Source organism: Festucalex cinctus, chromosome 4 (assembly GCF_051991245.1).
Source record: "Festucalex cinctus isolate MCC-2025b chromosome 4, RoL_Fcin_1.0, whole genome shotgun sequence".
Taxonomy (NCBI): Eukaryota; Metazoa; Chordata; class Actinopteri; order Syngnathiformes; family Syngnathidae; genus Festucalex; species Festucalex cinctus.
The window spans coordinates 23,439,923-23,461,591 of record NC_135414.1 but is presented as its reverse complement, the minus strand read 5'-3'; the positions used below and the strand labels follow the sequence as shown (position 1 = coordinate 23,461,591).

At 39.7% G+C, this 21,669-nt stretch overlaps 1 protein-coding gene and 3 long non-coding RNA genes across 5 annotated transcripts in view; 2 read left to right on the top strand and 2 right to left on the bottom strand.

The window, feature by feature from the left end:
- Positions 1 to 325: 325 nt before the first annotated feature.
- LOC144017833 (homeodomain-interacting protein kinase 1-like) lies at positions 326 to 5,129 on the bottom strand. The gene is made up of 8 exons (XM_077519776.1): positions 4,646 to 5,129; positions 3,881 to 4,072; positions 3,616 to 3,797; positions 3,002 to 3,125; positions 2,535 to 2,645; positions 2,378 to 2,464; positions 2,120 to 2,313; positions 326 to 877 (listed from the first exon to the last, which is right to left on the bottom strand). Exons 1-8 carry the CDS (start codon positions 4,904 to 4,906, stop codon positions 691 to 693), a joined length of 1,338 nt encoding a protein of 445 aa, XP_077375902.1. The 5' UTR covers positions 4,907 to 5,129; the 3' UTR covers positions 326 to 690.
- Positions 4,628 to 21,669, top strand: part of LOC144017836 (uncharacterized) — a 54,524-nt gene continuing 37,482 nt past the window's right edge. Inside the window, exons 1-4 of one of the 2 annotated variants that reach the window (XR_013283265.1) lie at positions 4,628 to 4,933; positions 6,330 to 6,411; positions 20,474 to 20,576; positions 21,232 to 21,488. This is a non-coding gene — a long non-coding RNA (uncharacterized LOC144017836). Of the gene's footprint in view, positions 5,247 to 6,329; positions 6,412 to 20,473; positions 20,577 to 21,231; positions 21,489 to 21,669 lie in introns of both variants that reach the window. The other variant, XR_013283264.1, reaches the window with a different exon arrangement.
- LOC144017837 (uncharacterized) lies at positions 14,156 to 16,550 on the top strand. The gene is made up of 3 exons (XR_013283266.1): positions 14,156 to 14,444; positions 14,889 to 15,119; positions 15,379 to 16,550. It is a non-coding gene; the product is annotated as an uncharacterized LOC144017837 (long non-coding RNA).
- On the bottom strand, positions 15,795 to 16,732 carry LOC144017838 (uncharacterized). The gene is made up of 2 exons (XR_013283267.1): positions 16,293 to 16,732; positions 15,795 to 16,214 (listed from the first exon to the last, which is right to left on the bottom strand). It is a non-coding gene; the product is annotated as an uncharacterized LOC144017838 (long non-coding RNA).

The window sequence follows — 21,669 nt, the reverse complement described above, 5'->3', positions numbered from 1 at the left end:
ATGGCTCCGTTATTAGCTATCAGATGGGCAAGAGTGCACTTACCAATGGGCTGGAGGGCGCGTAACGTTTACTTTGTATTAGTGGTGATAAACCACCGCTCGGCTGACGTGCTCTGTGGTGTTAGGCCGCACACTTCCACAGCACTCATTTTGTTTGACATAGTATAACAGTAAACAATAGGACAGATAGTTATTTTCACCAATTACCATTGCGTCAATATAACCGTCCACCCACCAAGAATTATAATGGCAATGGCAGTCTTGTTCCTTCATCCCTCACAAACCAGGAAGTAGACGGTTTATGAACAAAAAGATGGACAAACACTCCACTTCTGATTGTTTTATGTACAGTACATTTGATCTAAGAGACACACTGCTCAGACACAAAGTTGTTTGGTATGTATGTAAGGAATGCAAGTTAGTAATGTAAGTAAGCACGTTATCAAAATGACAGCATTTTTTTCAATTTCAAGCAATGACGCCTTACTAGCTCAGTCGGTAGAGCATGAGACTTAAGATTTGTTGGGTGTTACTTCCTTACATGACTGTTGAGTGTAAACATTATACAGGTTCGTAAAGCTCCAACACTGTTCATTTGGTTTGTAATTGTAATGTACAGAGATGAGGAGAAAGCACGACGTCCCTCCTTCTCATCAAGTGGACTTCTCCTGCTTATCACCGGCCCTTACGTCAACTTGGGTCTGATCGCTGACCTTGGGCCATGATTTCGTACACTTCCGGTGACGTGGGGCTGCAGCAACACGGCTCGTCATCATGCGGCTCATTCAGTGCCGATGGGTCGAACCCCGTCCCGTCAAGAGACTGTAGCGTGGTCTTGTTGGAGCACACGGACATCATGTGATAGCATGACTGCACGCTGCAAGACAAGCCAACATTTATTTGTACCGGCTGTGAGACAAAATCTAAACTGCGTGTTACTCTAGGGATTTTTTTTTTTTTTGCCATATTAGAATTAAGTGTAATTGCACATCCACTACAGTAGGTGGCAGTGGTACTCTCATTGTCAGAAACTACGCAGAATATTTTTTTCTTCCTTGGCCTAACAAATAATTGGAAAAGAAATATGATTGAGAAGCACTCAAACTACTTTAATCTGCTACCTATTTTTTATGATCATATACTGTAATCTATTTGCACAGCAAAAGTCTTGAATGGCGCCTTTGGAAAAAGACAACATTTACAATACATAAATGTTACAGCTGTATTGAATGTGGCAAAGATCCATCCATCCATCCATCCATCCATCCATCCATCCATTTTCTTGACCGCTTATTCCTCAAAATGGTTGAGGGGGTGCTGGAGCCTATCTCAGCTGGCTTTGGGCAGTAGGCGGGGTACACCCTGAACTGGTTGCCAGCCAATCATGGGGCACACAGAGACGAACAACCATCCACACTCACAACCACACCTAGGGACAATTCGGAGCGTCCAATTAACCTGCCATGCATGTCTTTGGACAGTGAGTTAAAAAAAATGACTTAAATGAGTGACTGCAGCACTTAAAAGCAACAAATAGCTCACATTATCTTTCCATATTAAACACAATTTTTGTTTTCATTATTTGGACTACAGTCAGTGGCTTCGTTTTTGTGTGTGTGGCCAACATATGGCAAGACTTTTTATCCCCCTCTTCAAAGCATACAGCAACATTTCACGCCTTTTCATGTTATCTGCAGGAGTGCCTCACAACAGAAATTAATGTTGTAGGGTGTAAAATACACATGTAGGTGGATATGCGCTTGTCTCTCATGTCCAACCAGAAACCATTTGTCTTATAGAAGCCCACATGCTGCGTTATTATATAATTTCAGTCTAATTATGATTATTTGATATGCACACAGTTTAAAAATGAGTACTTCAGATGTCTATTAGTTCAAATAACATATACATTATAATTCAAGGATCTTAACAATTACTAAACTTCCCAGTACAGGCTTCCAAGAAAAAAAGAAAAAAAAAAGACTACATTGTAAACTTGGACAATTCACTTCTTTTAAGTGTAAACAAATATAATTTGAGTTTTATGACTGAGAAGCTGAGCCTGGAAATGATTTCCCCTGGAAACATGGACTTTAGAGGCTCCACAGTATTGACTTACTGAGAGCTGGTGTCATGAAGTGGCTCAAGGTGACTCATGGTGCTGAATTCGTGCTCCAGCACCTGGCGAGGCGTCAACCGCTGGGCGGCGTCAAGCTGCAACATTCCCTTCAGCAGCTCCACAAACTTCTGCACGTCGACTGTCTTGGCCGCTTTGTTGGCAATATGCCTGGTGTTCAAAATTCCCGGCTGGAACTAAATAAATTTGCCCATGTCATACGTTGACATTCTTTTCAAGTCAAGATGATAGACTGCTTACATGAAGAAGGCGATCAAGAGAGCGGAATTTAAAGCGTCTGGTGTCTTTGGGTACTGAGGTGGTCTCTTTCTGGTACTGTTCTGGTGTCTGAAGAGACAAGGCTCAAGGCAAACCTGGTTTCTGTATTCTTTAAGGAAAGGTAATCAGCGGCACACACCTTGAGCTTCCAGCTGAAATTGCGCTCCCTCTGGAAGTAGCAGCTGGTCTGGAGTCCAGCTTCAAGAACTTGATCCGGAGGCTGGCCTTGAGTCTCCACAATGTACCTGACCTGAAAATACAACACCAGACTCAGGATCATTCGGAATTTGCATCCATCCATCTATGTTTTTAATATTTATCCTAGTTGACTTTGTGTAAGAGGCATCTACAACACAATGTGTTTAAAAAAAGAAAAAGAACATGCTGTATACCAGAAATTGTGACATAAGTGGATTCATGTTCAAAGCATTCTGACTTTGGAGGGGTCAACTTTTCACATCGGTGTGACAACTAATGAGACGGGTGAAGTACATTTGTAGGGAACATTTTCTTTCCTACACATAAATAATGGCTAAACTGATCTTTCACTTTATTGTCGTTATGCACATTTTAAATGAGGGTAAATGTATACTTACTTATACTTACCATGTCGTATTCAGTTTTTCCAGGATAGAGTAGGGTGCCCGTGTACAAAAATGCAGCGATGCAGCCTACTGACCAGATGTCTATGGCTTCCGTGAATGGTGCACCCAACAGAACTTCCGGAGACCTGGAGAGCGAAATGATTAACAATCTTTTGTGTGAAGAGGTTTCTTTGTTTTTGCTTTTCTTTTTTTTTCTTCTTTTTTTTTTTTACCTTAGGGGGTAATTAAGAAAAATTACCCAAAAACACTACACTACTTTGCCCAAGTCGCACACTTCCAAATTGTATTACTTATGTATTTCCGTTTACTTCCGCGCTGTCTGTCACTGTATTCCGTTAGTGGAAACGCAACCATATCAGATGTGTTAAAATATACATTGAAATAAAGAGATTGAATCCGAATTTTTCAACATTTTGGTGATGACACATTTAGGTGTTCTTTAGCCAAAAAAATTCATTTAAATTACTATTTAAATACAGTATGTAAACCCACAGAACAATTCATCAATAATTTAATTTAAGGCAGCAGTGTTAATATATTCTACATGTTTCTAATAATTTGGTGACCTCATAACTACATATGAGAGTCAGCGTATACTGATTTAATCTGACTCACCGATAGGGGAGTGTCTGAATGAGGGAGCCCTGTTTGACGTTGGACACCTGAGCGGCCAGGCCAAAGTCGATCACCTTTATCTTGTACGGTTGCTGCATCTGGTTGACCAGCATCACGTTCTCCATGTTGAGGTCCGCGTGTATGATCTGTGAGACCTTCAAGTGGTCCAGCATGTCTGCCAGCTAAAAGGTCATTCCAACAAGTCCAACATCACAAGATTAACATTACAAAAGCTATTTTTTTTTCCCCCCCGAGGGTAACATACCTGATGGACAACTGGCCTGATCTCTTTCAGCTGAAGAGGCCGGAAATTTCGCTCTTTTACAAAGTCATACAGACTTTTGTCCAACAGCTCAAACTCAATGCAAACATGTCCGGTGATGCTGAAGATGCTGTTCCATTGCACCAGGTGGCATTTGTCAGCATCCATCTTTTTGATTTTTAACAGGGCAAGAATCTATGAACACAATGACAGTGGTTCAGATATTGGATGGATTTTCTATGAGATAATCAATATTCATTTGGTATAAACGCTAGGATCAGCAGTGTTAATGAAGACTGATAAGGACTCAATCCCTCAGAGAAGGACGCTTTACCTTCTATGTCCAACTCTGGATGGCAAATGAATGATGCCTGCGTGAAGCCATCACGGGCCAATGTCCAATAACAAAAAAAAAAAACAAAAAAAAAAAAACAAAAAAAATAAAACAGCAGGTTTAGCTGCTCGGGCCCAAAAAATAGTCACTAGATTTGTTGCTCATCCAATTTTACTGTAAACCAACGTATCATACTCAACAATAGCAAACGGTGCTCCTTTGAGAGCCAAAGTCTTCATGTACACACGTTATAACTACAATAAATATTTGTAAGAAAAATAGTCAATTAAAATTATATGAAATTGATTTTTTTTTTTTCAAGCATGCATGACAAAAAAAAAAAAAAAAAAAAAGCACCGACACAATGTATACATGACTTGATACGGTGGGCAAGTCGTTAGTACACAGGTGGTTAATTAATGGACGTCACCCACTTCATATATGGCCCGTTTGGCTGATGCTCCGTGGTTCTTGATGGTCTTAACCGCCACGGTCTTATTATCGGAGGTCTTCCGACATTTAACCACGTTCCCGTAGGCACCGCGACCCAGGACCGACAGCACGTCATAGCCAGAGGACTTGGAATGAATTCGGGCTCCGGGCGAAAACTGGTTGTCCTCGGAGCCGGAAGAGTACATTGTGGGGAGGACCGAGTTGTCGTCCGAGAGTACACACAACTCTTCTGTCGAGGACATGGGGCGCCCCAGTCAGCTCGCCCGGAGGTGAAAGAGCTGAGGAACACCTTGGCCGCGGGTGTAGTTTTGGAGACGTATCTTTGACTTTCAAGTGCTTTTGCCGTCATCGTTAATGTTGTAACGTAACATCATCGTCACGGTATGGGAACGAGGTTATATTATGTGTCGGGAAGGGCCTCAAACCACGGAGGCCGTGTTTGCTCTCCGCCTTCAGTCGACCTGAGCCGGCTCTTGTTGTTTGTGACGAGCGAGCAGCGTGTTGTAAAAAAAAAAAAAAAAAAAAAAAAAAACACGTAGGGTTTTCCTTTTGTCACTTCAGCGCTTAGCATGCTGCTAACAGGTACTTAAAAATTTTTTATGTCTAAATATTTTTATTTTCAGTTATTATTATTGTTAATTAGGCCACTGTTGTATTTTCCAAATTAAATTCCAACATTTAGAATTTAGATATTTTTTAAAGCCATACAGTGGAATGTGGACATTCATATTTATATCATATCCCTTTAAAGCAGTTTTTCACTTGTTGAGTGCAGATTTTGGGCGTACTGTAGGCCCTACATTAAATGAGACAAATGAGACCTCCCTTTATGTCAGCATTGTCAGAACACAATCGCAAGTTCATTTGGCAAACAAGCAGGCTTTACAGTGCGTAGTAAATCCCTGTAATTTGTGAGTCATCATTATCTTCTCTTAAGATATCCCATTTGGGTATGGCTCTATGTAATGAAGTGTGCACTTGGTTCAAGGCCATTTGCCCTACTATTAAGTTTTAACACTATAATGGTTGGGGTTGTGTCATTAATCAGAGATTGCTATTTCACGATCAACTTGAAGGAGAAATAACATTTGTGGCTACTGCACGCGTTACTCTTTCAAATAATCACCTCCACTAACCGAAACAGCTAGCCACTGGTGTATGGTGTAGATTTTTATGCAATTTCAACTCAAGAAAGATACAATTTCGGGACTCCTACTATATGTTGAAATATATAGTAGTATATATAGTATATAGAAGATGTTTTGATGTTTTTATTTTTATAGGCAATACAAAAAAATGCAATACAAAAAATTGTCATGTGTTTGTTTCAAATACATACTAGTCCTTAAGAACATCAGTCCTGCGTGTTTTAGATGCCCCCCTCCTCTAACAGAGGTGATTCAATTGATCAGATCATTACCAAATTCTGGAGAAACCTGATAACAATCCTCACCGGTGTTGGAGGGAGACATCTAAAACACGCAGGACTGCGGCCCTCAAGGACTAGGGTTGCCTACCATTGGCATTTTTTTTTAACTACATTTAAAAAAATCTAATCAAGTTAGAACAGCTACTGCCACGGTCACTCGTGTGCTTTTAATCCCTGGGCTAATCTAATTTGGATTCTGGTTATTTTTGTTGGACCATAATTTCATATTCTTTCAGGGCTTTGTTACCATGGGGAAGAGAAGTTGAGATGAATTCTGGCTGTGGCTGATGGTTAAGAGATGCGCATCTCAGAGAATATGTAAGTTGACTGAATGAATATTGCATGATTGCGATTGTGAATACGGTGATGAAGAGAAGAGCACATTTCACTGGCAGCCAGGCCAGTACTGTACTCTTGGAGTTTTTTTTTTTATTATTATTATTATTATTATTTTTTTTTAAAGGTTTAATGAGAAGTTTTGCCATTATGACTTGGCAGTTCCATGTATAACAGTTGGGTATTATGTAGTGCTGTCAGAGTTAAAGCATTAACTAATTAATTAATCAAAAAAATATATATATCGCATTAATCATGTATTAACGCATATTAATAACACTTAATTTTGACCACAGATGATCCTTTAGTTGACAGCGGATGGTTACATTAAAAGTAGCACAGGTTGTGTTTGAGCAATAAACATAACTACATACATATAAGGTAAAGCATTTAATAAATGTTGGCATTCAACATTCAGAATATCTGTTCATGTCAAAGTACTGGGTTAATTTTTTTTTTAATTTTAAATTATGCAAGTACTGTAATAAACTGATTAGAAATAGAGGAGTATGAGCATGTGCAGTGGATAAAAAAACAATCTGAAGACTTCATCATAACATTACATATCCAAAAAATTTATTTAAATTTGGTGGGAAAAAAAAAAAAAAAAAAAGCTAAAAAAATAAGGCCTTTATAAGAAATGATTAATCGTGATTAATCAAAATTCCAAGATGTGATTAATTTGATTAAAAAATGTAATCGTTTGACAGCTGAAGTATTATGATAAAAACAAGTCAATGTGCCAAATCATTAGTCGAGATTAGGGGTGTTAAAAAAAATCGATTCGGCGATATATCGCGATACTACATCGCGCGATTCTCGAATCGATTCAATAATCGGCAGAATCGATTATTTTTTTATTTTTTTTATTTATTTATTTATTTATTTTTTTAGGATTCACACCTTGAGCATGGAAGAATGTTATATGAACGGCACATTAAGCCTTAATATTTTTATTTTAATGCTGTTCAAATGTGAAACAGATTGCAAACTGTTTGTGTACAGTGGCTCACGGTTATAAGCCTCAAGTTTTAGATAAATATATTCATACAAATCTTACAGTGTACATGTACAAATTTACTGATAGTATTTTCTAAATTTGAATGGAAAAAAATCGCAACAATCGACTTATAAATTCGTATCGGGATTAATCGGTATCGAATCGTGACCATTCGTATCGGGATTAATCGGTATCGAATCGAATCGTGACCTGTGAATCGTGATACGAATCGAATCGTCAGGTACTAGGCAATTCACACCCCTAGTCGAGATATACGCCGATCAAGTGGTTAATATGGAGTGATAGTTAGCATCCTGCACTTAAATGTAAATTGTATCAGCTTTTGCTTGTTTCTGAGAATGGTAGCTTGCATAGAAAACATGCCTGTGAGTAATTGTAATAGTATGAATAAGCATTTCCCTTATCTTTTTATCATATTTATTTTATCTCAGGCTTTCTCCCACCGTTTTATTAGCCCGGAGGCCCACCAGGCTTTCCTTGCCCCCCCCCCCAACCAAGAAAAGACAAAAAAATAAAAATAATTTTAACTTTTGTGCACTGACTTCCCCCATCAATGAATAACGAATAGCAATCACTGGATGTTTTAAGGAATGAGGGAGTCGTTCAACATGCAGATCATGTACTTTTCCAAGGAAATCGGCCGATCGCTATCAGGCTAGTTGGCGGGAGCACCACTAATTTAGACCACTGCTGGCATATTTGCTAGTTGCTATAGAGTTGAGTAGAGTTGCTATAGTACTGTTATTATAGAGGCGTTGGAAAGGTTATGGACATAGTAAAAATGTTGCAAAGTAGGCAAAATTGGAGACACAAGTCAGATCTCTTACTTGCTTGTACTGTCCACACATAAAATAAGAACATCACTTTTAAAATAAAAGCACCAAGTAGTGTAAATCTTATTTTGAATTTCATTAACACTGCCAGGGCTAGATAGAGACTGAACACGCTGGATGAGGCCCGCGGGCCGTACATTGCCCAAGTCTGCCCTAAGGCAAAGCAAGAACATGCTCGATACATTGTCTATTTCTTCTGGCTAGTTTTTCAATGCCCTGGGCTCTTGTGAGTCGCTGGGATGAGGGTGTTGCTGGGGGAAAAAGATGCTGGGTGAGCTTACTCGATAACCGAAACCCCTGTGATGGAGAGAGTTTTTTTTGTTTTTTTTTTAATCCTCGTATTCGTTAAAGTAAGCAGCTGTTTATATATTTTTCTTCCTCTTGATTGCGTGTTATATAGTTCAGTGTTTGTATGTCAGGTTTTGACACAGGTGATCAGCCATCCTTGTAGAAATTACCGGAATTATCCTGAGTTGGAATGATATTCTTTTGGATGTGATACTGCAGTCATTTTTTCCCCCCCATGCCAGCCTAAATGAAAAAGCACTGCAGACAGAGAGAGGAGAATGAAATCTGCACCTAGGGCTGCTTTATCTCCAAGAGGTGGGCTTTAAAGGCCCTAAAATGGATCCAATTACGAAGAGGGCTTTTTTTCGGAACTGTGTGTAATTGTGTAACCCTCATTTTCCTGGCATGGGGGCTCCGACAGAGGCCTCTCATCTCCCCTAAGCCTCCTCTCTCTCAGGCACAACGCTGAAATGAGATCTCGTCTTAGCGGCGGAATTGCTGAAAGTATTGCAATGGACACCGAGAGAACAAAATCACCTTCTTACAGAGAAATCCCTCCGAAAAAGATGCTTGCATTCCCATATCACTGCTGGCCTCTGAGCTGACAGGATAAAGTGAAGAGTTCTGTGTGATGTTTACTCATGGTTGCCTTCTGCACTCAAGAGGACGTTGAAAAGTGTTCATTTGACAGCCATGATTGCTTCCATGTGATTTTCTTTTAACTGGATAAAAAGATAATAACTCCAAGTATGTGGTATTGTGTAAAAATCTAAAGCTGTCATTGGATTAGTTGTTACTGATACTATAATTACTTTGATACAGAGGGTTCTGGACTGGGACAAAAATATAGTCAAGTGCAAATCAACGTATAATTGATTTGACAACCATTGTGAATGCCAGGCTGTTTTACTTTGACTGTCATTAGGTTATTTAGATGACAAAGCTAGGTCTACTCTTAGACATGTGCACTACTATATGCATTTGATATATAAAATATTGGAAAAGTTGAATAGAGCAGTGTAAACGTTCACCCCTCCCAACCACCACGTCTGGTTTCTCTCACAACTCGTAAGAATCAGCAGCATCCTCTGTTAAGGCACTCTTAATAGCTCATAAATATTTTATAGTGGTGCATCGCATGACAGTGTAATGACATCTGGCAGTTCTGGCTTGCTCGCCTGTTTCTTTCGTGTGGCGCTTAGAAACTTCTGAAAAGATGTCTGTTCTTCTGTGATAGCAAGACGTCTGATGCCAACATTGTGGTTGAAGATGAAAACTGGCATTTTTAAAAATGCAATAGTTTTTTTGTTTTTTTTGTTTTTTTTGTTTTTGTTTTTTTAATGCCTTTAATACATGTATAAATTATATGCTTAATGATATTTACCGGCGGAAACTTGGATATTTTTATATTAAAGAATTATAACTGTAATTCAACAAAAGATGCCTCTGCCAAATGTAATATTAGGGTCGAAGGAACTGAGCGATAAAAGAAAAAGGGGGCCTTCAAAGCAGCACATACCCTCCACTTGTTAAAAAATAGTGACCACCCCACAACCACACCCCCGCCCCCAGTCCTATACTAAAAGTCTGCGAGCTATATACTGTATATGTGTAATCTGTACCTATCCATGTAGTTCATACATTGTACAGTAGTCTACTCACGAGATGAAAGGGGCTAGATGGCCGCCCTGTAGCTTCAACGGCTTGCACTGGCGTGTATGGGCTATCGGCTATCCAGTAATATATATATACAGATCAGTTATCTAAATCATATTGAACATCATGGAAGGAGCTTAAACCTGCAATTATGGAGGAAGTCTCTGCAAGAGTTTGCAGTTATTTCAGTTCCTGAAAAACACCCTGTTTATGTTAATGCAAGGGCGGCAACATTTTTCCCCCATGTCCTAGCTTGCTGAAAAGCACAGAAACCAGTTTATTAGTCAGTTTCTAGTTTTAGTTTTCAGGATGCAAAGGTGGATATTCATGAGTTTTACACAATCTCTACAAAAGTGTCAGCTGTGCACATGCACGGACACACACACACACACACGCACAACAACTAGTGTAAATCACATAATGCATTAAGATTCTGTAGGTGTGGTTCATGTGAGGCCTAAATTGTTCGTAGATTAATCCTAAAACGTGACTTCATGATGATTGGGAGGTTTCTGGGGAGCTTGAAGAACAAGCATGGAATTAATCTTCTGTTGCCACATTTTGTCACTCTTTACTCTGGTTGGCTGGGAGCCATTTTACAACATTCTAATGATGCTCTGTTTGTACATAAGAAGCTAGACCCCAAATGTTTTTATCCCGCATGATTAATATACTGTTTATTTCATGCTTCAACACATTTATTTATTTTCAGCTTAGTTTCTTAAAAAGTCTTTTGCGGTAAGGCCTCACAAAATGCCTCACTCCTGGTGACACTTCTATATTCATGGCTGCTCCGTTTGCATTATATGCCATGTGATTTTTAAGAGCTCCGTAATAGTGTTGTCACATTTCTGCATGGCATTAATCCCAGCATATAAAAGTGTTGCAAATGTTTCCTGTATTTAAGCAATGCATGGATGTGTTGTATGTATACATATCTTTTTATGAACTGAGGGTTAAAGACCAGTTAATTAATGCTTGAATTTTCAAAGCATGATAGATAATGGATGGATGGATCATTTCATGAAAATGTCTGGTTTTCATTAAGAGACATGGTAGGCAGAGTGCACCATGTTGTTACCGTGATTGGTAGACCGCAGACTGCTCCCCAGTTGATCGCAAGGGGTGTAGGGGGAAAAAAGAAGGGTATTGTTTGTGCGTGTTATTATTGTTATATATTTTTGAAAAAGTATTGTGTCAAAAAGGGGGAAAAAAGTAGGTCATTTCACATACCTCACTTCCTGAGCATGCAAATAATGTCCTGAGATGTGTTGGAGGCCCAGCAGTTTAGCTCACTCATAACGCTCTGCACTCATAAACCGGTGGGTGGTGGGTATGATCCCGCCCTCCCCATTTAAAAAAAAAAAAAAAAAAAAAAAAAAAGGGACATTTGCGGGAGGAAGAAAGTTTGTGCTTGGATTATTCATTATGTTAACAAGTAAGACTTCAAAAGAGTTATGTTCTTTGTTTTATTTTCTAATCTAACCATACAGCTTAATTATAACTTTTTAACCAAACTTCTTAATTCATATTCCACAAACACAATAGTAATTGGAATGCAGTGTTTATGTTAGTGTGGATGCATAGATCATATTATTTTAAACACTTTTTTTGTCTTGTCTTCCATTTTAAGGGTTGCTTTTTTACTAGGCCAGTGTCAGAGGTTCTCAACATCTGAGGGCATCTTGTACAACCTTCTGTTAAGTCATCCAAGTGCATTTAAGCCTTTACCTTTACCGTTTATAGCTAAAAAAAAATAAAAAATAAAAAAAATGCTCCAATTGGTGAAGTATGCATCGAAAAAGGTGCTAGTTGGCAACAAAACAAACAGGTAGGCTGTCTGTTCTGTCTCTTGGAAGAAAAGCGGTTTCAGTCGGTGATCAGTCCATGTATGGTTTTTCAACGCTTCACGTTATGAAGCTTTCAATGCAAAAGCGGGCGATTCACCGTAGAGGTTGGCCCCCTGGAAACGGGCTGGCAGAGAGTCGGAAGTGCCCAAACCTCTGAAAACAAACAAGTGCTGGAGTCACGCACAGTCTTCATCTCTCTCATGTATCATTTATTGGCTCAGAGAACATTTCAGGACCCCCAACTTCTGTGTGACCTCAGACAGCAAAACTTTGTATGTGTGTGTTTCTTAAGTTTCGGTTTAGCTCCAGTGGTCAAACACACATGACCTCACCACTATGTATTTCTCTGCGTAAAAAATAAAATAAAAAATATATATATATTTTTTTTTTAAATACAAAAAACAGCCATATTTACAAAAAGCATATTCTGATTAGAATCAACCCAAATGACCAAATGGAGTGAAAATGCTTCATGTAAACACCTCAATTGTAAACAAAAGGCGGAATCCGAATGGAATTTCATTTAGATTCACCGGGGTAGTGTATTTCTTTTGCCAATCCGAGCAAACATTATGTAAACCCTTAGATCAATAGCCAAGCTGCGTCCATTCTGTGCATCCTATATAAAGTAAGTGCATAGTGAGGTCTATGTCTGGCTTATTGAGAAAATGTCCACCATATTTTGCCTGATACTAACATTGCACCCTTTTGGATGCATGCACAACCCTGTGTGAGTGTATGGTTCCATCACAATTAGGCCACGCTGCAGGGGACCAATCACAGTGGACTTTGACTTATGGCGAGCAATGTCATCCATTGCAATGAGATCAGACCTGAAGAGAAGTGTTGGCTTCATGGCAAGTTTAAGTGCGTGTGTGAGGAGTCCTAATGAATTCAGCTGCCGCCCGTGCATGGGCTGATAGACTATACAAATATATGTGTATAAATATATATATATATATATATATATATATATATATATATATATATATATATATATGCCAGTTGGGCAATGTTCCAGGATTGCAGCTATATGCATAATCGGGCTTCAAGCAGCTTTGTAACCTGCATATATCACAGGATTACAACCCGCCTATAAGTTCACATCAGGTCTATTCATCAGGTGCTGTGATGCGTGGCATGATTTTCAGTGTCAGCATAACGTGTACAAAACAGTAAATCAGATAGGCGAAGTGTCTGTTTGAATATGTGCGCGCACTTGTGTGCGTTTGTGTGTGTGTGTGTGTGTGTGTGAAAAGAATGGTTATGCTGGGAAGCACTCGCTGACATTAAATTGCAGAGGAATATGATTACAATTGATTAAATGCTTCTCTTTCCGACTTTGCTGCACATGGGTTTATGTTTATTTAGACTTGATGGAGCATTAAAACTAGTAACATCACTCATAGAATGACCATGAACCTCTGCAAAGTGTCTGTTAAGATATACAGTGTGTACAAAAGTTTCGTAACTCAACGTACCGTGCCGTACATACTCAAGGTGTCCGTATCATAATGCAACATTTCATAACACAACTTATCGTAAAACAACTTATTTGAAAACAACATATCTCTGAAACAACATATCAGAACATAAGGTATCATAACACAACATACTGTAACACAAAATAACACAATGCAACAAAACAGTGTAGGAGTGTAACAAAAAAATGTTACGCCACAAATCACGACGCCTTAAAATAATCGGCTAAGTCATTTTTTTCAGGAAACACATTGACACAAAATCGAACCATTTGCATCAAGATGATTTAGAAAAAATTTAGATTTAGAACAAAAAAATGCAAAGAATGACTTCGGCTGGATTCCTGGATTGGCCGGCAACCAGTTCAGGGTGTACCCCGCCAACTGCCCATAGCCAACTGGGATAGGCTCCAGCACCCCCCACGGCTCTTGTGAGGAGCAGGTGGTTCAAAAAATGGATGGATGTACTCAGTAAAGGTGAAGTGCCACTGCTTACTAACACTAATTTGTGAACAATATTTTATAGACATACGGTAAGCCTTTTTAAGTATGTAGAAAAAGCCTTGACTTGGAGTTAAGCTCTTTATAGGTCGCTTGCACATGTCGTCACTTCCGCCTCGGATTTCTCGTAGTCGCCATGCTGGGTGGCCTCCATTTACGTAGCGATTCGGTCTAACACGTATCTATCACGTTTGTTTTCTGCGTTTAAAATGGTACATTGTTGCTGCATCGTTGGCTGTTCGAACAAAGCCAAGGGGGAAAATGGTCGGTCTTTTTTCCGAATTCCGAAAATAATTAGGAACCAGGGCCTGGAGACAGAGGAGTGCGGACTCCGGAGGGAAGTCGTTACTTTGGGCTCGTGTGTGCAGCGATCACTTTGTGAGCGGTAAGCTTGTTTACCTTTATTTAATGCATGAGGATTAATAACGTTTCGACCGCCCATATATGGGCAAGTTGCTTATGTTTTGGATTCATGAGCAAGCAAGTTCGGTAGTACAAGCTGGCTAGCGGACGTTAGCCGAAAGCTAACATCGAACATTTTCACCCGGCCAAGTAGTGCCAGTGCAAAGTGTTTACTGCTGAAATTGGATTGATTAGTCTTGGGCTTTTAATGCCGATAACATGTTTTTTGGTGGCAAAATGTAAACTTGGAAAAAAAAGAGACAGAAGGGGCTGATGCAAGAAAACAGACCCCCGGGGGTGATGCAAGAAAACAGACCCCCGGTAGCCTACACATCATGCTAAAGAACTTATTCACGGCCACCCTACTGCGGTAAAATAACCAGTCTTTCCATATTTTATTTGTTTATATATTTGTTTATTTTAACAGGTCGCCCTGCGCCCGTTTTTCTGTCCAATCATCCCGACTGGGCTCCAACATTAAAGTTGGGTCCCAAGTTACAACATCTATGTCTCAGCCCAGTCGGTGCCAAGATATGAACGTGCACAGGAGAGACAAGCAAAGAAAAGACGACTCGAAGTGGCAGAGATTGTTGCAGTTATGCAGCCAGATGGCTCCAGTAACCTGTACCCTCAAGTACTGCTGACATCATTGACTCTGGTATGCCACTCAGAATTCATTACATGATATATTGTATGCAGGAGTGAATGTATGGGTTTGTTTGTGTGTGTACACGCACCTTATATTTTAGTGTTTATAGAAATAAGTATTTGCCTGTAGCAATGTTCATACATTAAAAAATGCAACAAAATGTGTACATTTCTTTTACACTGACAAAAAAACTATACTACTTTACTATATTAAACCTATTACTGGTACCGTATTTTTTTGTGATTTTTTTATTTATTTTTTTCTTTAGGGATCTCATGCCACACCGACTTGATTGCCAATGACATGATGGAAACGAAGGCGAGCATCAAAGCATTGGAGGAGGACAACATGCGACTGTTTGTTTGGCGCTAATAAAGGCAGCGTTTATACAAATTCTATTGTTGGGTTTGTTTACCAAGCTATACATAATACAAATGACAGGATTTGACTCAATGTGCAATATGGTCCCTCTTAAAGTAATGGCATAAATCTCTATTATTTCTAAAAGCACAAAAAATGAAGTGAATAATGATTAGATGTAGTAATTTCAGGGTTAAAAATTGAACTGTTAATTAATGTATTTATTTTAGCACAGGTGCCTACCATCCTGATGACGGTATGATGTAATGTTGATGGGGTACGCAATGACTTTCATTATACTATGTACAGAGGAAAAAGTTGCTCTCTTTTAAATTTGTTTAATGAAAGACAAGTACCAGTACTGTGTTACAGTTTTCCCAATAATCCTTGTTTCACACTTGTCACAAAACCACTGTCCTTTTGGCAGTCTAGATTGGCACACTTCAAGTGATATCATTTGATTTTACAATCTGCTGCAGCACAAAAAACTACTTTATTCCGCATCTTTGAAGTACATGAGCAAGTGGTAGGTGACAGCGGCTGAGCAGGAACACTGGAAGTCCACTGCTGATCTAGTAAATGCTCTCCCGAGCAGTTCAGGTAAGGAGGGGACTTTGGGAAAAAAAAACTCTGGCTTTTCCAACTGGCCAAAACGAGCGATCTGGGTGGACTCGCTCAATCACACTTTGTCCACACCACAAAGTCGCAGAAGTCCCGTCCAGTTAAACTCATCTGTGCCTGAATCTGAAAATATTACAAACATTGTAATGAAAATATGAAACATAGAATTAAATAAACTACAAAAAGTAAAGCCATACATACCTGGTAATAATATTGGTGTTGTCGTGACAAGTGATGGGAATTGTTGCCATCTGGCACCAGACAGAAATTGGGTGTTGTGACAGCCTCCTTAACCGTGAGATCATAAGAAAAGCTGTCAGTATGCTCAGTAGTTACCATGAACACGTTTTATTGTACTGGAAACTGAAACTAAAAATACGTCCTCTGAGAGTGGTTAACCTTAACCATTTAGAATAAGTTGATTAAGTAACATGTAACTAGTGAAAGGGTAGCATTAAATTTAATTAAGCCACGGGGAGGCTGTGCAGTTACTTTTTATTCTTATACGCTCTGACATATTTGCCTGTTATAAAATGATTAGAAAAACCACATCAGGTAAAGCCAGCTGTGCATGTAAACACAATGATAACAGGAAGCCTGAGAACAAATCAACATTTTTGTGTGCAGAATTACCAACACCATGTGGTTTACTTACGTGCAACAGCAACCGTTTCTTCTGATGCGATGTTAAAGTTTACACTCTGTATCCACCCGCTTACAAAATAATTGTAAGCCTCCGGGGATTTGTTGGCGTTATGGAGCATGTTGTCAACACGAGGTAGGGAAAGATGTCCAGAGAAGTCACATTTGGCCAGCAAGCTTTCTCCGTCAAAAAAAAATCACCCTTGGTCAGGACGTAATTAGGATCAATCCCGCCACACAGAGACACCTTCTGCCTGTATCGTTGTTTTTGATCTTCCGGTAAATCGTGAAAATACTGCGAAAATTACATCAGGTTGATAAGCTCTACCGTGTAACTCGCGAGTGTACCTTGTGAACCGGCGGACACCCAATATGGCGCCCGAAGGAAAAACTCCCATGATGCATTACGATGTGCAAGCGACCTATATGTGAGTGAAAACAAGTGTTGCATTATAATTGTTTCCATTGTAGGCCTCCATAGGGTCGCTTTAAGGCCTCTTATTTAAATGTCACTGCAAATGCTCACCGACACTGTCAAACTTTCACAGTAAAATAGCTTTGTGCCAAGGACCTTAGCTGAATGATAGTGCCAATTAAATTATTTAGCATCTCAATAGAGTGTCCAAAAGTACATTAACAGATGGAGGCCCGCAGTGAGGCTGATAATATTCTCATACTGCAGGGTTCACTGGCTTCATCTAACATTTACTCATGCACCATTGAGTGAAATTAGCCGGCGCTACACGGCCGACTCAGTGCAGGCAGGAGCTGCTCTCCAATAAGTCGATGGGAGGTATTGTATTACACGCTCGCAATGATGAGCGGCGCGCACCAAAAAGGACGAGACGGCCTGAAATGCCGCATAGTTCGGAGCATTGCTTGGGAATCTGAAGCACAACACGGCAAGCCAAAAAATAGCAGCCCCGACCATGTGAAGTGGACCAGCCGCATTCCTAGTTTCAATGGTAATGCTACTTCCTGTCTTAAAATTCTGGCCTGGCGCCTATCTGAGTTGTACCAGGCCGGACTGCACCAGAAGACTGTGATCCACGCTGAAGCTAGCTTAATTAAATCCTTAATTATTCAATTGACCCGGCAGCTGGTGATCAGTGGAAATGAAGCATGAAGAGGGTTTTTATTAAAAACTGTTATCCTAAATTATATAAGCAATGTCAACTCAAATGAACATTAGCTGGGCTTATGCATGATGCTAATTAGAACAGCAACTAAGTACACATCTTATTAAAACTTACAGTTTAGTACTCGCACTATGTAAACTGCATGTACCCCCTGCCGTTAAGTGAACATGTGTGCCAAATACTGCTAATGGAACACGACTAATACTGGTCCGGATCCAGGACCTACAAAGATAAACATGACTTCAACCTCGTGTTGTGCAATAAGCTAGCTGAAGGAACACTTAAAGTTCCACTGCAGTACCAGTAGTGATTTTCCACTTCACACACAATATTACAGCGAGAAATAGTGGAAAACACTGCAAACTGAACACATAGTTCGGAACAAGTCACACTGACACATACCACAGTCCGTTGAAGGATGCCACAATGTAAGTCATCGTAACACAAGACAAAACAAGACGTAATGCGGCACAATGTAAAGTGACACAACGCAACGTGGCATTATGTGACACAATGTAAAGTAGCACAATGTAACACGAGGGAGACCAGACGTCCTCTTTTGACCGCAAATGTCCACTTTTTTCCACCATGTCTGGGTTTTTATAAATTCATGAAAATGTCAGTGAGCACTGTGTTGTCACCGGTGTATTTGACTTACGTGTGTAACGTCAACAGAATTAGCGGGAGAAGACCCATAAAATAATGCAAATTAGTGGGATTAGGACAACTACAAGCAATAGAATGTTTTGTTACGTTAGTGCCAGACAAAACTGTTTGCTGCTGAAACGGGATGTAATGTGTACGTAATTTGTAATGCAATTTAATAACGCAAGAAATATGACATCCTGTTCATTCGTCTTTCTTTCACCACCATTGTTAATGTCATAGAAGTTCAGATTCCTTCATGTATTTGTCAACATTTGGTGGAGGCCTGAGAGCTGTAATAGTATCCTTGTTTTTTTTTGTTTTTTTTTTGATTGTTCAGTGTCATCTCCCAGGCATTACTCGCCCTGAGAAGCCATCAACCCTGTCAAATAAAAACTTTTATCTCTTAATTCTTCTGGGAACTTAAACCTTTAAGACCATCCCCACCCTCCAAGTCCCAGTCCCCACCCAGCTTAGTTTACTTTACGAGTCCTCATCGGCTTTATCACTGTGTAAACAAAGCTAAAACAGTGCCCTCTTGGAATTTTGGAAGCCACACTTTTACAAGCGTAGATGGGATTTGAGACATTGATTATTGCAATGATTGCAGCAATGTTCTCCTGATGGAGGTGACGGTATCACAGGGACTTGAGCACTGATGAAGGCCAGATGTCTCCTTCGAACGTGGGCCAATAAGTGCCATATTTACTTGTATCATTTGCTGTAATTAACTTCCCACTGGCATGGTAATTATGCAGTCCCTCCCTCCCCCTCGTGAAAAGTTAGAACTCATCAACGGATTGGCTCACACTTTGTGAAGCAATTTAGATTTAATATTTCTCCTTTTTTTTTTGTATTGTAGATCTTCACATGCATCTAGAAATTACAATTCCCTCATGAGAGTACCGAGATATTCTGTAAACCTCCCACAATAGTGAGAAATAAATGAACAGAGTGCTGTAACTGCGTGTTAAATATATCCCTGAGTGTAAATTGTGAAATCTAAATTGTAGGTGATGTGCAAGTGTCTGCTTAGATTTAGCTGTATTATTCACCAACCTACCAAATATGGCTGAATTTCATCAGTGGCACTGTCACTCACATTAGCCACTTTGGCGGGTTGAATTTTATATATATAGTGGACCTACACATACTTGGTAACGCCATATTCATCTCTGATTCCCCCAATATTTTTAAAAATGTATTAAAAACAAAAAATTATTAGTGTTTTTGGGGAGCCAACCTCCATTTTTGTGTTAGTGGCAGTTTACCCCCAAAAATATACAAAAATAAAATCTATTTATTTATTGGATTGGGAGTGGCGGGGCTGGGGTTAAAATTAAATGAATGAATAAATTCCTGTGCCATAAAAAAAAGCTATTGGCAAGTGCCTGTTGTCACTGAACTTCCAATCCATATGTTAAAAACATTTTTGACGCAAAATAGCCTTCGTATGTGCATGTTTCTCAGCATTCATTTAAGATGACTTGCGGCCCGGCATAGAATCAGTCAGTGCTTTTGTTTCTCAACATTTACACAATAAAATTTGTTAGTGGGAATGCATGTGTCTCAGCATTCATATCCAAATTATTTCTAATATGCAGCATTACTGACAATGGTTGTCTCTTAGCATTCACATAAAATAGTTGATGTTAAAAAAGAATTGCTAACAGTTATCCCTCAACATTCACATTTTTTTTGGATGCACAATTGCATGAATATGAATACTATTCCGTCAGAATTTCACTCTTGCTATGAAACCTGGCACATTGCCTTCGGAAAGGCACATTATAGCATTAATATTTAAAGTCTTGCGCTTTCTTCCACCTCCTTTTTTTTTTTTTTGCCTGCAGGACATTGAAGTTAACCGTTTCTATAAAATGCTCAAACCTGCTGTCTTTGTTAAACGTCTCCAATTGCAGCCATTAATATTTACACATCTTCCATTTGCAAAAGGTCACCAGGCTGTGAGAGCAGATGGAGGCCAGTCAGAACGGCGCAAAGCGACCGCGATACGTGTTTGAAGGAGGAAATGGCTAAGAGTCCGTTACAAAATAAGGTGAGTAAAATCATACAGTGCCATTCTAACACAATAATAAACACTTTTTAATAGCGTCAACAGTAACTACCACTTTTGGGTTCTTATGGGAAAATATATTACCCCCCCCCCATTTTTTATTTTTATTTTTTTTATGTTCATGTTATATGTTACCTCAATAGTCTAAACATGACATTCTGATTAATATTACATTTGTGGAATATGAGTTATGCAGCAAAATCCAGCCATTTTTATCCATCTAAGGGGTGGCCATTTTGCTACTTGCTGTCGACTGAAGATGACATCACTGTTGCTCAGGGCTCAGGCAACAACCAATCACAGCTCACCTGTTTTCTGAAGCTGAGCTGCGATTGTTTGTTACCTGAGACCTGAGCAACATCGATGTCATCTTCAGTCGGCAGCAAGTGGCAAAATGGCCGCCCCATGAGATGGCTAAAAACGGCTGGATTTTACTGCTTAACCCATATTCCACAAACGCAACATTAACCAAAATGCAGTACCATATTTAGACTAGTGGAACTGCATAGAACATATCGTGAAAAGAAATTGGGGGGTTGACTTCCCCTTTCAAAATGAGGTCAGTGCTCTAATTGTTGTAATTGGAGCTGTATATGGCAGCTGTTACATGTTGTGTTGTGGCATTTTCACCTCTTAGACCCAGCCGTCGGGGCTGAGAGACACCCCGGAAGCAAACCCGAGTGTGCACGAGCTGGCACATGAACACGAGTGGAGGGCCAAGAGAGACACTTGGGTGTAATGCACAACAGAAACACTGGAGAACATTAATAACACCACTTTGACTGGGCAGCTGAGAGTCGCGCACGCGTGAAGAGTGGCACTCTGGCAACGAGAGCCACTGTTGGTTGATGAGCCGGCAAGGAGGAGGAGGAGGGACACATGCCAGGATTCCAGGTACAGACACACACATTGGCAAGCGAGGAGGAGACACTCGAGGAAACAATTTAACACATGGTGGAAACAGGCACAGTCACACTGTGGCCTTTTGTAACCACCAAGGATTGTGTATTCCTATCTTTTATCATGTTTGTATGTTTTCTATGGACAGTCAAGCTTTGGTCGGGTAGGAATCCAT

Coding starts and splice junctions, on each gene's coding strand:
- LOC144017833 (XM_077519776.1), bottom strand. CDS start 4,906: ATGTCCTCGACAGAAGAGTTGTGTGTACTCTCGGACGACAACTCGGTC. Junction 4,073..4,645: donor CCAAACGGGCCATATATGAA/GTGGGTGACGTC, acceptor TTGTGTTCATAG/ATTCTTGCCCTGTTAAAAAT. Junction 2,646..3,001: donor GAAAAACTGAATACGACATG/GTAAGTATAAGT, acceptor TTGTATTTTCAG/GTCAGGTACATTGTGGAGAC.